Below are 17,308 nucleotides of genomic sequence, written 5' to 3' on the forward strand. Positions count from 1 at the left end.
AAAAAAAAAAAAAACATAAAAATGGTTGAGCTTCAAGTTAAACTGACCATACTTTTCTCTCTGGCCAGGTGATTTGGGTTAAGCTAAATTTATCACTTGGGTTTGTAATTTGTTCTTTTAATCTCCATAAGCAAACATTATAAAACAAAAAATAAACAACACAAAAAAAAACTATGAAAGGGAGATAATCGTCTTCAGATTAACAATTTTATATACTTGAATAAAAATAAGACTTTTAAGGAGCATTAAAAAGACAGGATGACCCAATAAATATGCTAACATCATCAAAAAAAATAATTAAAGTTGTCACATTATTAATTACAAATGCTAATTTAAATCATTTTTAATTATAAAATGTCAGAAGGATGACATCTCAAAAAAGTTAAGGACAAAATATCAAAGTGGGAGGCAGGGAAGATGACACTTATTATCCAAACTTCAGACTTCATAAACTGAATACATGAATTTGAATGGAACAGATTAAAAATTCAAAGATTTTTAAAATTTAAATTTGTAATCAAATCATTTTTATATAGTCATCCCCGGTAAACTTGTATCTCAGTGCTAGAATAAATACTATTTCACTGGACTAGTGCCAGAAATTTAATTAACTGTTAATAATTTGTAATCAAAATTACTTTGTTTTGTTATCGAGTTCAGTCACTCGGATAATATAAACGTAATTTTTGTCAAATACTTGACCCTGATGAAATCTTTGAGACTTTGTTAAACAATCGAATAGAAGGAACCAATTCGCCTTTTAAATCGCCAGGTTTGGACCTATTGGTTAGCGACAAAAGACATTTAAAGCTATTTTAAAACAATTAGACATGTTTAATCTAATATTTGAAATTAGAGCATGGCATTAACTAATCCAAAAGATGCCAATTGCTTCATTTTATAAACATTATAAATCATTTATACATTTTTACAACAAGTTTACGGCAAAACTGTTGAACTTTTGACGGATAAGATTTATATTCAAATATTCAGGAACATGATCACCTGAAGATAATTTTAAAATGAAACATGACAGTATTTCAGTTCAAACTTATATTTCATACTCTACCCTAAGTCACTCATATCATAGTACTTGTATGCACGAACATATATATATATATTTTTATATATATATTTTTCAGATATACTGTTCGCAGTTGTATGTTACCAAAAAAAATCATTTGCAACAAAATGTGAAAAGTAGGTCCATTAAAAACGGTCAGAATACTCTAAACTTCAAATTATAAAAATACAAATATTTCTCTTGGTTGGGGGTTTTAAAACTTTCATCCATTCAGTTTTTTTAATCATGATTCTAACTTTCGGATAACATTGAAATATTAAAATGGTAGAAAATAATGAGTTTTCTAGGAATTTGAAATTTGTGGATAACTAAAACAATGAATATTTGGCCACTACAAATAAGAGCATTTTCAAAGTATTATGCCATAATTCTTGTCTAGCAGAGTTGCAAAACCGCTGACATTATATGTCTTCTTATGGTATATAGATAAAGGAAGATGTGGTATGAGTGCCAATGAGACAACTCTCCATCCAAGTCACAATTTGTAAAAGTAAACCTCATCAATTTAAAGATCAAAGTATAGTCTTAAACATAGAGCATTGGCTCACACCGAACAGCAAGCATATGTGCATCAAAAAAGTTATGTATTATAGTAAATCTTCATATTAATTTACTTATGTAGTACTTATTTATATAACTCTAAAATCCAGAGTATAAACTCTGTATATAGTAGTTTGACAAACACCAATTTTGATCATTGAGAAGCTTAATATCGATCCTTTTAAAAACGTTTGACTGACTTTACACAGTTATCTCCCTGTAGTGTTAGGTACCACCTTAAATGTTCTGTAATAGATGTCAGTCAATTATGCTTAAATAATTCTTAAGACATTAGGTATTAAAAGAAAGATTTTATGGAATCACCACTTATCTAACCATTAACCTTAAATATTCAATAAGATGGAAATTCACAAAATTGGTCCTTTTGACCATTTATGACCTGATAATAGCGAAATTGACCTAATGTTTAGATTTGATGATTATCAAACAATTCAATTAGAAAAACTGTACTAAATTGGTCCTTTTGACCTTTTATGACCTGATAATAGCAAATTGACCTGATTTTAAGTTGTGATTATTATCAAACAAAGCATAACCCCTTTGGGTCATCCAGGTGTCGTTATCAACATTTACTGTGTAATATGTTTGGCTTTCATCATATTAGTAACATATCCTTAAGCTCTGATGGGGACCTCAGACAAGGTTGTAATTGTTACTTCATGACAGTCACCAATACTTTTAGGCTTATGCAGAGAATAATTTCATCAAATCTGATTTCGTTGGTTTCATCAACCATGAAATTTAGTAATCAAAGAAATACATATATCTAATTTTTTATTCTAAATGTGTGAATTTTGATACAATGTACTATTGAAACAATTCGAACAAACCAAGTTTTCAAAAACCGTGAAAATTGATACCCTAATTTTTCAAAAGAACTTCAAGAAAATTTTTTTTTTACCATTTCTTGTCCTTCTAATTGTTCTAAAAAAATATACTTGTCCCATGTCTGAGACATGCACATATTAAAGTCAAAGGTAAGTCACCTCTAAAAAAAAATGTCAGGTCCGAAAACCAGAGCAAATTTTCAAAAGATAGTAAATGTTACAATTTATCAGGGATAAGAAATTTAAAAAAAAAATATTTGTGTTGAATTTTTTTTCTAGTAATACAGATCGATAACCCATTTTTATCTCACCCCTTTCTTATGGCCTTGTGTCAATATTTATTTTGGAAACAGTATCATATATAGTCCAAACTTTGAGATTGAGAAATGATGTGACACATCTCCAATAATATCAATGATTTTATTAATAAATATTGACCGTTTATATCAAATGTTCCACTTCGTGTCAGAAATTAATGAAAGTTTATTATTAAATACGAAAATAATATTATTTATTGTCAATTAATAATCATTATTCTGATAAGATTGGGTAAAAAAACCTGTCAGCAGTCAACCAAAACAATTAAGTAATTAATTAGACAATTTGATCAAATCAGGTACTTTATTGTCTTTTTTCTATTTTTAAAAAGAAATCGAAAGGTATAGAGTTCAGGATGTGATGAGGGTGGCTTTTAACATTGACTACCAATGAGGGTTTTGCACGGCCAGTTGTTAGGATGCAATCATTCAATAACGAATACATTGTAAACAGTTAAAATTTCTGATTTGTATCTTTCAATCCCATTCATAAATTTCGAACTATTTGTGATGAAATATAACTGAGTTTAATCACAGGTCAATAATAAAAAATCGGTGAATTTCGGTGAATTTAAATATGTAAAAAATACTCTGTAAACTGTGTGAATTGGTATTTTATTGTCTTTTTTCTCTCCTCTCAAATAGAAATCAAAAGGTATTATAGAGCTCAAGCTTTAAAAATGCAATAATTATCTATCAATCCCTTTAGTATAAATTTTCAAATATTTGTGATGAAAAATAACTGAGTTGAGATTTTTTAATATTTGAGAATACATGTACCCTGTAAACGTTGTTTATATATACCTTACACCTATCTTTCTACTCCTACTTATTAAAAATGATATTTAAATTACCCCATATAATCATGGATATACAGTGATTCATAATAAACCTTTAATAATTTTGGTATTAAAGAACTGTTAAGATTTCTTATATCTGATTAGGTCATAAAATTAAAATATGAATTATAAATATAGCATTCCTGGGGTTTATCCATTCATAAGTTTAAATCTCACACATAGTCTAACCATCTTCTATAGGTGTGATCAAAAGGACAAAGTGACCTTGGGGAAAGGTTGGTAGAGAATATTTCTTGCAAATTATTAACCTTTTTTGTTTAACAAAACAAACAATCTAAGAGTAATATATCTCTCCAAAAGTGGTTTGGTTACAAAGTGCAACCTCTAGGTGTTGTTTGGTTACAAAGTGCAACCTCTAGGTGTTGTTTGGTTACAAAGTGCAACCTCTAGGTGTTGTTTGGTTACAAAGTGCAACCTCTAGGTGTTGTTTAGTTACAAAGTGCAACCTCTAGGTGTTGTTTGGTTACAAAGTGCAACCTCTAGGTGTTGTTTAGTTACAAAGTGCAACCTCTAGGCATTGTTTGGTTACAAAATGCACCTCTAGGTGTTGTTTAGTTACAAAGTGCAACCTCTAGGTGTTGTTTGGTTACAAAGTGCAACCTCTAGGTGTTGTTTGGTTTTAGTATTGTTGTGTTGCTGTCTCTTTAACCTAAGCTTTACCTCAAATTTCCTTATTATTATATTAAAACTTAGGCCTAAACTAAAATATTGTTTGTTTCCCCAATCCCGACCCTGCCAAGCCAGGTGTGGGTAGGTAGGTAGAGAAATAATTTTATTTTTCAAAAAAACTTGAACATTATCGTACGATTCGGCAAGCCTGAAAATCCAAAATGAATAAAATAATATTTGACTTAGTTTTGACAATAAAATTTTATGAGTAGCACCAATTTTGCAGGGTCGGTCGGGATTGGGGAAAAAAACAATATTTTATTTTAGGCCTTAGCTTTTCTCATCATTTACCACGTATATAATCAATATTTATATTCAAACAGGTTAGACAGGGTTGTGCGCGGCACAATACATTCTAGTGAAAATATACTATTTTCTTTGTTACAGTAATAGAAAGTGTTGTGCATGGCACAGAACATTATAGTACAAAATAAACATGGAATTTATCAAGAATTTCAATAACAAGAATTTAGGCAAATTCCATAATTAAAAATAATTCCAAGTTCAACTAATAGCCTGTTTTCAGTTATTCATTTACAGTCACAAAACAAAGTATCACATTACTATAAAAATTTAATATCATCCCCATGTAATGGATAGAACATTTCCGTTCTCCTTATAAAACCAATGTGCCAGAACAGCAATTTCAATGAAGTTGAAATCGATTTAACTTATTTTTTAATTAATACTGTAACAATGCATTAAGCATTCCATTCCAAAATTTGCTAAAAAAATATGGTAGAATTTATTTTTTATTTCATACATTGTGAAGAATCTACAAAATCTCATGTAGCCTTAATTGATTTCCTTTACCAAGGAGGTATTATATCAAAAGTGACTGACTTCCGTTAGCTGGAGAGTCACCATCATATTAATCAAGTATTTCTATTCAAAAAAACTTCTGTGTTCAAACATAGAGTACTTTAATCTAATTAAAAGTATAAATTTTTGATCTACTAACTTCAAAAGACCAAACCACTTATTATTTTAACTTGGTGTTTGTTTTTTATATAAACAGAACTCAATGATGAAAGACTCTGCCTCTTAATTTGATAAAAAGAATTCATGAAAATTGCTCAAAGCATTTTTGAGTTATTGTACAAATCACTGGAATAACCTCCCCCTTCTTATGAATAAAATCCCTTATTTGATAGAAACCATTCCCCAAAGTTTGATGAAAACTAGTTAAATCAATTTTTAGTTATTTTCCAACATGTTGACGATAGACAGACAGACAGACAATGGATACCATATTATGTCCAGTAAACAGGCGTATAAAAACTAGCAACATACTATGCTTCTTAACCTTTTTGCATAACACCCCAAATCTCTTAATACAATGTGCTGGTATGCTTTTCTACATCACCAAATATTAATTTTTTTTTGAAGTGGCATTACAAATAATATATTATATCTACATACCTGTCAACCTGTGACGATGAAAATGCAGGTCATGACCTGCATTGAAGAATCAAATCTCAGGTCATAACGCGTACGAACTTTTTCAAGCTGAATTTCAGTATTTATGGTACATTTTCTTATAATGTATATCAAAGATACCAAAACATCAATGCATGTTCACTTTGTTAAGTCATTTTAAATCTTATTAAATATTATTTCATTGCACTTTTAAAGATTTTTATAAATTTGTGTAACTCAGTCTTATCTGCTTTTCTTTTTGAGAAAAAATACTACAATCATCAAATACTAGAATTTACTGTAATTCTTAAATGCTTGAGACTGTTCACTATGTAGCCTTTAACCATAGCATTTTTCAGTTAACAAGGAAATTAGACTATGATAAAATATAGTAATACAGTTATAGGAAGTATAAATGTAAAAAATAATTTTCAACTTTTTAAAAAAAATTGTATAAAGATATAAAAATAATGAAAAGTTATTTTTTAATATGTATTTGAATTTTATATTTTTATGATTTAATCTTTTTCACCCATAAAACGTAAATATAAGGAATAATTTTGAATGGTGACAAATAAGGGGAAGTAACTCTAGTTCAGTTTGTAAACCAATACAACCTAAAGATAAAGTAATTGGTGTTAATTAACAGTGTGTTCGACACCAAAGCTGTCAAGTGAAGCCATGCACTCAATGGGTCACTTAATTTGACAGTTTACATAGCTAGATGAACTTCCTGTTCATGGAAGAATTACGAATTTGCCGGTATTTCAAAGGAATATTACTTATGAAATCAATCTCAAGGCTAAGAAATACGGGTGAAATCGGGTCATTTTCGGAATTCCCGGGTTATTTCTATAACCCGGCGAAATAACCCGGCGGGAGTTCCGGGTGATCCCTCAGAATTGTGAAAATCTCGGGTCACACCCGCAGAATACGGGTCAGTTGACAGGTATGTATCTAACACCTTAATATGGGCTATCATTGCAGCAGAAACAGTAGGAAATGCGTTCCTGTTTGCCATTCAATACAATTGTTTTTGCTATAATCTGCACAGCAGATTTTTGTCTATTGTCCAGATTTCCACTACAATAAAATGGTTTGTTACTTTCTAAATCATGCACAGCAGATTTTGACCCTTGTTACCTGTTGCATCTGCCATTACAATAATTGGTAATAGGCTGCTTATCAAGACCATCTACTTTTCCTAGGTCAATAACTATAATTGTTTTATATCCAACCAATAAAGAAGTCATTAAACACCTTATTAATCAATAAAACTTTTACTAAAATCTTTTTATAAACAGCCAGGTTGATGAGAAAGAATCAATTCTCTAGGAAAAGATAAGCATGGACTAAATTTTTAATCTATCTCACTCACTCAGTGAGAAAATGATAATTTACCTACAGACCTTGATGACAGATATATATCAGAAAAGAAAAAAAGACTATTAAAGTCAGAATGTCACTACTCCAAATAATCCACTCAAAGCCATCCTGACTATATACCTGACTACCTCTTCAAATTACCTTCAAAGCAGAATGATCCTAGACTATACAAGACATCCTGACTATATACCTGACTACCTCTTCAAATTTACCTTCAAAGCAGAATGATCCTAGACTATACAAGACATCCTGACTATATACCTGACTACCTCTTCAAATTTACCTTCAAAGCAGAATGATCCTAGACTATACAAGACATCCTGACTATATACCTGACTACCTCTTCAAATTTACCTTCAAAGCAGAATGATCCTAGACTATACAAGACATCCTGACTATATACCTGACTACCTCTTCAAATTTACCTTCAAAGCAGAATGATCCTAGACTATACAAGACATCCTGACTATATACCTGACTACCTCTTCAAATTTACCTTCAAAGCAGAATGATCCTAGACTATACAAGACATCCTGACTATATACCTGACTACCTCTTCAAATTTACCTTCAAAGCAGAATGATCCTAGACTATACAAGACATCCTGACTATATACCTGACTACCTCTTAAATTTACCTGCTATGAGGGTATCAGATCCTTAATTCACAATAATGCATCATTTTAACTTACATCGTCTCCAGTTTGCAATGTCAAATTGCTGAAAGCTTCTCCGCAAAAAGTATTAATGTTTCACATTTATCCAAAGTAAGAAATATATATTCCATAGATATATAGACCCAAACTAGTTATAAAACTGAAAAATTACACTTAATAATCACTTCCAGTCTGTTTAAAATAGATTAGCAAGGCAAAAATCAAGTCAGCGCTTATTGATTTTCTCGGAAATTTTTATTCCATCTTCACACTTTTCTTAATTCCTTATAGAGATTTAAGGTATATATATCATCTCCAACTCAATAATTAACTTGGACATACCTGTACATGTAAACAGTATCTAATTCAATTCCCAATCAACTTAATAAATGTCAATCCATCAACATCTTTGTTACATGGTGTTAATGAAATTACTTTTTTTCAATTATGGGTGAGAATGTTTCATGCAAATACAGTTTACGTATAAAATATTCACATTCTCGTACTCCGTTGGGCTAATTTTAAGTCACGCTACAATTTTATTCTCTTCTAAGCTCTATAGTCAGGTATCTCGGTAATTAAAGGTAACAAATGAAGTTGGACATTTTAGGCGGGGGTCACCAGAGTTTAGATTTTATCATGGATGGTTTACAGATAAATGTCCACTATATTCCGCCTGGCTGGACAAACTTAATTATCAACCATTGTCCGATTGGTCGGAAGGTGATAAAGATTACAAGTGATTCATAACACATTAATTAGATTTTTAGTCCATTCAAAAAACATTAAATTAAAGTATATTAAAATTCTGACTTTTAAACAGTATCATACTATGACCATTGTCAATATTTAAGTTAGATTACAAGAGGTTTGTTTGGCTTGTTATTTAAACCAGTAAACATGGAGAACAAAACTTTCGATGCCGTTATCAATCAACACAATTGAAAAACCAATAAAGAGAGCAAATACAATAGTTTATAGTCTTTTATGACTTATTAGCATATGGGGTCTGCTTATTGTTGAAGGCAGTACTATATCCTATAGTTGATTACATACCCGTCATTTGATTTATTGTGGATAAGTTGTCTCATTGGCTATCATCCAAGACATCTCTTTACATTTAAAATACATGTTGCATGAAGGAAATACTTTCCCAAAAGTTCCAAACATCAGGCCAAACAAAATAGTATGTGTGTTTTCTGCCACATGCTGAATGAAATCAAGGTTGGTAGGTAGGGGTATTTTTATTTTTTTGTTTTTGTTTACCTGGAGTCTATGGGAGCAACATTGTGACTTTAACAGTGCTTAATCAAAAATGGCCAAAAAAACTTTAGGGTAGGGGTACAGCAAACGCACATACTTTTTTGTTTGGCCTCAGTGCAAAATTTACTTCAGTTTACTGCATATATGATGAATCTTATTATTTTTTTAACTTTTTTTCAAAAAAATTTGTAGAGATTTAAAAGCTATTAAATAAAAATGCCTTTCTTCAATTTTTACTTTAAAAAAATATTTTAAAATAGCTGATTGCAATATTGTATAAATATGAATATTCCGTATTATATTATTGAGAGTATAATCAAATGCCAATGAGACTTCAGCACAAAAATACGGTTTCCAAAAAGTTAGAAATCATTTATATGACAATTAAACAAATTGGCAGCTGCTTAATAGTCCAACAGGACAAAGAGAATACTTTAACATGTTAGTGAAATAAGTAATAAATTAATTTTATTATGCTTTAACATACCACCATCTGCAGTATTCATCTAAAAGTAAAGTATACTTTTTCTTAGGCCATTATTTTACTACAATTTGTAAAGGTAAAATATTTCACCAGGTACAATACAAAATAAAATGTCCTTCTTACATATTTTTTGAAGGTATGAAAACTTCAAATTGACTGCCCTGACACGTAATTAACTTACAAGTTCTAACAGACATAATGTTAAATTCTAAACTTAGAATTTTCACACTTCAAATGTTCTGAATATGTGTTAAGGACTGAGAGGACAGCACCTAAAACCAACAATTGATAAAAAAAAATATCTACAAGTTATCCTCTAAGTTAGAGTCCAACACTTAAGTCATTTCTAATCCTCCAATTTCAAGTTAGAGTCCAACAATGTAAAGCCTTCAAACTAGAAAATAGATCAAAATGGACCCAATGTATAGACAAACTTTAACTAAACAAATGCAGATGGCATCCCATATAATCCTCCTAAAATAACGACAAACAGATCATGGTAATTATTAAGCAACAAAAATGTCCCTCCCACTATGTCATGAGCACAAACATTACTAAGATACAAAAAAAAAATTAGATTCAAAATTTTGAGAAATTAATTACATGTACCATGATTTTAAAAATTAACTGATGCATCTAATTGATTTCTAATAAATTTATTAAAGCAATAACTAGAAAAATATAGATAAAATTTAACTCTTGGAAGTCAGTCAATCAACTTGTGAAGTTATATTTTGATTGGGCTGAATTTCCAAACTCAAAATTCACTGGATATTTTTTTTTAGTATGAACTAATTTTTAATGCCTAATTAATGGACCTTAATTTTAGGAATACTTGTTGTCAAAATTAGCTAGTTGAAGTCAGTATTATGGCTGAACCACAAATTTAAATGTTACAACGAAGTACAAAATTTCTTACGGCTATTAGTATGCAGACTTTGGCAAAACAAAGAAATCCAATATCCACATAAATGCAAGTTTATGTCAATCCACAAAAATTGGTACCAACGAAAATAAATGAATCCACAGTAATATATATATCACTTTCAGGACACAATCAAAGCATTAAAATATTAAATATAAGTGCATGTACTGCATATCGAAGTACATAATAGAAATTAGACAATTTTAAACATATCATACCTCCTCATCCATTTGAATATTGTAAAAGTACCAGTTTGTAAATTTAGTTTATTATCCCGATTTGGCTGTAACACATGTTAGTCCTAAGTAATGCCATAGTACATACATGTTATCCATTCTATCTACAGTACTATAATAGTCCACCTTAAACTTAGTATCTAGTGTATTGGACTTATCTATATCTTGGACAATATTATCAGGTACACGAACCCAGCTTAGTCATAATATCACACCAATCAAAAAGATGCTTCATTAAGAAAAATATCACTACAATCCCCCCCAGAGAAAAAAGATGACAGACAAACATAAGATCTTACACTTGTTATCAAATTTTACTAAGATACATATAAATTAATAATATAACTTGCCTTTGGTCATTTGTTTTATCATAAATAGTAATATAACAATGTCAAAAATTATTTAAACATACTACCTGTCAAAAAAGCCATAGGTTTTGTCCTTAACATGCAGTCATTCCACATTTATTTTGAAATTTCAATTTTGTTAAATTGTAAATAATAAAATTACAATGTCAAAAGTTATCAAAATATACTACCTGATAATAAAGCCCTAGGTTTTTGTCTTTAAGATGCAGTTATTCCATTTATTTTGAAATTTCGAATGTATATCCTTTGAAATTAATTTTACACTAATTAACACCTAATACTACTAATATCGTAAAACAAATAGCGACTTGTCAAGACAAACAAAACATTAAAGTAATTGCACAGGTAAACATCAAGTCAAAGCTTGTGTCTTTAACACTTTCCGTCCTTTTGTTGTTTTTAAATGGTAATTTATCTAATATCGTAGTATGTATATACGCGTCAAATGAAGCATGTAAACTCAAAATTTAACAACCGACTCGCTCAACTGAAACTGGGCAAATCGGCAGACCATTGTAAAAATTTACCCATACATCATGATGCTATCTAACTAACAATTCACAGTAGACTGTGATATTCAAATGAGATTATAGGAGTTAAGTGTTTTATACTTATAAGTATATACTTAGACCGTTTATGACGACGAACCACCCTCAACTTTGAAGTTCGAGATTTCGTAACTTCTACTATTACCATTGATCGACTTTCATATCCTTTTTTACTAGAATGAAAAGTTGTAATTATGCCAAATAAAAATGAAATTTTAAACCATTTAAATATTTAACCTATAAAATATTGAAAATTTGATGCAAGGTATGTAATCATCTTCTTGCCTTACAATACTGAATGATTTCATTTTGATTGCTTTGATCATTTCTATAATGACAAGGTTTTCCAATACTTAAGCTTGTACTTTTCAGGTGAATGACATCAAAATATTACTTGGGTATAGAACAAGATCCTTAGTATATATGAGATAATCACAGGGGTGTTACTTTTTAAATGGATTAACGTGAAGAAGGTGCAATAATTACAAAATAAGAAAATTTTGAAATTTTGTAAAGGACTACTCATAGGGTCAAAAATGTCAAATTCAGGAAAACTGGTGAATGAGTTAAAACTTTCATGCATGTAATTCCCCCCTCCCCCCTCAAAAAAAAAGTATTCTGAGCAAATTCAAATATAAACTTATAGAATATAATCCTTGGTTGTTAAAAAAAAACTTTAAAAAAAAATGAAATTTAACAACAATCTTATTCAATATTTTTTGTTACTTTCTGAACTAAAAATATTTAAAGAATGTCAAATACATCTTTTTATTCTTCATGAATTAGGTTGAACAGGACTGTTTGCTATACAAATCTATGACTAGTGAAGCAACTTTGCTCAAAGCCAAGGTAATTAGTATTGAAAAGTCATCGTGACCACTTTGTTTCTCAAACAGTACTTATAAATACATGTATATGACTATAACAACTTGGAATGTTTGCTATCTAGCTTATTAAATATGCTAGTTTGTCGATAACATCAACATATCTTACCTATAATACATACTAGGTAAAATTTGTCGTACGTAACAATGTTTAAATAGCATAATATTATGTTAACATGGGTCTAGGTGTATTAAGAATTCAGTCCAATCAATATAGACCCCTGGGAAAACATTTCTTTGTTGTGGTACATGGCTTAGAGGCTGTAAGCAACCTAGATATTTACTTAAAAGTTCAGAGACTACCCTTTTTACATGTATCTAATTGTACAAATATGAATTTAATCAACTATACCTGTTGTTTCACCCTTCAAATCAAAGAAAAACTATTTAATTTTTAAACTGCAATTTTATTTTTTATGGTTAATGGCAAAATTTTTAAATTGCCATAAAATAAATATTTTCTTTGATGGTTTATATTCATAAATTGTTGGTTAATGAAACTGAGTGTATGAAATGTTGCAATAAAAATTGAAGAATCGTGTGTCAACTGGGAAATATTCTGATGAAAAAGAACACTTTTGCAATCAAATATTTATTATTTCTAAATGCAAAACAGGGATAAACATACATTTACACAAGAATTTAATATTGAATGTAAAGCATAATTCTGATCTATTTGCAGAAATTTACATTTATAAACTTTGAAATGATTACCGGTATATTTCATTCCTGTAAAATTTTAATGAAAAAAATTCTTGAAATGTCATTATTTCTGTGTCTATGTAAGCATAATTAATTAATTGTAGGTGCTTAAAGCAACTTTCAGCACTTTTGGCTTTCAAATGTTATTGGTGGTGGTCACAAGCCTAAAGGCCATGACATTTAGTAGGAATTCTGTCAATAAGATCTGAATCAAATGCACCCGTGCCACATGCAAGAAATGTGACAGTGGGATTAGCCAGAGCAGGCTTTTTAAATGAAACATACTCTTGTTTTAGAGTTTTGTTATTTTAAAAACTTAGATATTTACAATACCAAAGATTTCTTTTTAATGGGCATCAATTTACTGTAATAGCCTGTCATTTGGCATCTATCAATTTCAATCAACATATTAAGCCCTAATTTTCTTTACCTATATTTGCAAAGCTATAGTATTCTCAGTCTTATTTTAAACCAATGCCCATCAAAAAGGCATAAGACCTATCCACATGCTGTTTAAGGCACCTGCTTTACCTATCTATATTTACAATTTTAATCTTTATTTTCAAAATACAGCTGCAAGATAATATAACAAAGTTAGGAACACCTCTATACACCTGTATGTCAGATATTGGATATATCTGTTTTCAAAATTTGGTCCCAAAAGGAGTCATATAAACATAACAAATATGTTCCTTCATAACACATAACATTCAATTCATATAATTTTAAAAAAAACAAAAAAAAACACGCTTATGATGACATGTTGACAAGCACATCCTATTTATATTTTTTAATTCAAAGAATTTACTTACTCCCTCAAATTCATTGTAATCAACATTTTGGGGATTCTGGGAATCAAAAATTTAATTTTCTACCAATTTTTAATATACTTCCTACTTAGTTAATTTGGCATCTATTAATTTTTTTAACTTATGAAGCCCTAATTTTAAGGTCTGTATTTTTCTATAATCCATGATTAAATATCAAATCTTCTGAAACTCTAAATACATGTACATCGTACTGTCATAAATTTGAATCTTTTCAAAATGCACTGTGATATATCAATCACTTTCAGTTTGCAAGAACAAAGTCTGTTCACCTTCTTCTTTTTTAATACTAAACAAGCTCTTCAAATAACAGGCATATATGCTGAAATATCATAAATGGTTTCTAAATAGAATAACATAAGCTTACCTCAACATTTTTTACATCAGAATCCATTCAGAAAAATAAAACAAATCAAAACATCAAAACATTTAAAAGACTGGTTTTTTCATTTAGTTTCTTCTTATAAATTTTAATTTCCTTTTCATAAAATTTATTGGAATTATCTTATTGTGTCCTATATAAAATCATAAATAAAGAATCTACTTGATAATATGTATATCTTGACAAAATATTTCAGTTAATAAAACTTTCATTGTCATGATTGTGGTGGGGCTGAATAAATATTGCTTCCAGAAGATTTATAGACTTGTCAAGGTAACTTAAAAAATCTTCATATTAAAACTGTTCCGATTTACATATATTCAAGGGTTGATGATTAAAACATTTTTTTTTTTTTACCAATTATCAAAAAGGTATCTCATGGCCTTCTATGGATATCCCATCCCACATGTGATGTGAGTATATTTAGTGTAAAGGACACAGGCCCTTGTTTCTTTGAATAAAAATTCCTTTTTAATTGCCCAACACCAAATCGCCCACTTTTTCACCAACTAAAATATTGCACCACTCACAAAAAGGGTAAAATCCAATTGAAACTCTGACAAATTGGCATAGCTAAATTCATCTTGTGTTTTTCTTTCTTTTTCTTTGTAAGTGGGGCAAGTTAGCAGACCTTTATTCAGCGGGATTTCAACCCTATGCATCAATGGGGCGAGTTGTCAGACCTATTTCAATTAGATTTAACACATTTTTGTAAGTGGGGCAAGTTGGTGAAAAGTGGGGCTATTTGCCAGTAAGGGCGGGATCCTCATGGGGGTGTCCAAGTAATCACAATTTTTTTGCAAATATAATCACATTATTGTCAATTATTTTTTTAAACAAGATAATCATATTATAAAAAATACAGTCTTAGATTATCTAACATGTCAAACAATCAAATAATCATGAAATATTTGGTCTGGTAATCAAATAATCACTATAAAAGCGATCAAGTAAGCACATAATAAAAAAAAACAATGTGGGGTCTCGTCAGCGGGGCGAGGTGTCTTGCTTCCGAGTAATTCACCCTGAAATTTTTAGACAAAATCTAGTCCAAATAATTATGACGTCTGGCAAGGCTATTTTAATTTTTTTTCTGGGACGCCTTCCTAAGTTGACGTAAAAAAATAAAAATAGCCTTGCCAGACGTCATAATTATTTGGACTAGACAAAATCCACCAACTTAGGTTTGCAATTTCGAAAAATGATTAAAAATCCCTATAAATTGACAGGCTACTAGTAAAATGATTTGTGATCTACCTAAAAATCGGTATGAGAATCGGTATTTTAGAATACATATAATAATATTTGTGAAAAAGTTCTTACCATGTCTTTTAATGTTGCTTCATCTTTCCCTCTGAACGCGTCAGACTTCTTCAGTTCCATTCCAAATTCCAAAAGTGAAAGTAATGTGCTACCTAAACACCGGTGTGATGATCCCGGCTGCTTTCGGTGTGTTCGATACGTCACACAGACAAGAAGACACTAAAATACAGGAGAATGCCTCCGGTAGTGTTTTACAACAGGTTTCCAATAAAAACGTTCATTGAATATAATTGTCGGCTACTTGAAGTACACGATATTGTACACCTTTTTTTATATATTCCTCGGATTAATCAATATGACAATTGTTTAATTATAAAAAGTCAATCAAAAGGCTGTACGAAAGAGATGTTTCGTCTACGGAACCACATGGTCACACATAACAATTACGTGTTTTATCATAAACAAATCTATTGATCGATCATATATTTATCAATCAATGGAATTCTTTAGCTCTATGGTATCATACACTCTGAGACTTGTTAAACATAGACTCTATTATGAATATTTAATTCAGTGTCAATATATTTTTAATTGATCCAATTAATGAAGCAGATCGTTTCTTTATGGTATTAATGCAAATATCCTTGTGGTATAATAAGCTTATATCATTATTACCAATGCAGTGCTGACCATTTAGTGTACGAGTAGCTGGTTATATATGAACATTGTTATTTATTATAATGTCTTTGTTATTTTGCATAGTTTCTTCTGCTACTTATTTTTAATATGTCTTCTTATAATCTGAGTTTTACTGTGCGTATCGTTGTGTCTTTGTTTATTCCCTATTGACTAGAAGTATAGGGGAGGATTGTGAACTCGCATACAAATTAACCCCGCCGAATTTTTAGCGCCTGAGCCAAGCCGGCCAGGAGCCCGGGTTTGGCCTTTGGTAGTCTTGCAAGGTTTATAATTATCATTTTGGTTCATTTATAAGTTTCACCGAATCAGAGTTTAGTGTGATGTCCATTTTCGTTGAACCAGTACACATTTTTCAGGGGCCAACTGGAGCCAACCTCTAGTTGCGGAATTTTCTCTCTGTGTTGGAGAGCCGGTGACATTGGGTTGTTTTCTGCTGTTTGATCGGATTGTTGTCTCTTTGACACATTCCCCATCACCAGTCTCAATCTTATTCATTGGGGTCAGCCAATCAAAGACACTTATCACTGAAAAAAAATCTTATACTTTTATATAATATATATGACCAAAATCTGGGACACTTGAAGTACCTGTGATTCAGCAGCTACCAAAAACAGATATACTACACTTCACATGTCTCTGTTGCTACACACAAACAATTCGTATACCCTGACATTAGTAATTCAAGTGTACCATCTGCTTTTTCGTCAAAAGATTCATATGATTTTTTTGGTCCCCAATGAATCGTCATTTCTGTGTCCTTTTATTTATGATATTGGGTCTCAGGTCTCATGTCCTCTTACATGCATGACTCTGTCACTATGAACACATTTTTACTTCAGTTTTAAAATACAGCATTTTTTTTATTTTTTTTTATCATAACAACATGAGGAGTTGTTTTACTTTTGTTATACTATCATGATGGCTTCAGGTGATAGTTGTCCTATACTAT

At 30.3% G+C, this 17,308-nt stretch overlaps 1 protein-coding gene across 1 annotated transcript in view; it reads right to left on the reverse strand.

Moving 5' to 3' along the window:
- LOC139528235 (uncharacterized) overlaps positions 1-16,127 on the reverse strand; it is a 123,091-nt gene extending 106,964 nt beyond the window's left edge. The window contains exon 1 of the mRNA XM_071324117.1: positions 15,721-16,127. Within this exon, the coding sequence (XP_071180218.1) occupies positions 15,721-15,780 (60 nt within the window). The 5' untranslated portion in view covers positions 15,781-16,127. The remainder of the gene's footprint in view (positions 1-15,720) is intronic.
- Positions 16,128-17,308: the final 1,181 nt, after the last annotated feature.

This window comes from Mytilus edulis, chromosome 6 (assembly GCF_963676685.1).
Source record: "Mytilus edulis chromosome 6, xbMytEdul2.2, whole genome shotgun sequence".
NCBI classification, from domain to species: Eukaryota; Metazoa; Mollusca; class Bivalvia; order Mytilida; family Mytilidae; genus Mytilus; species Mytilus edulis.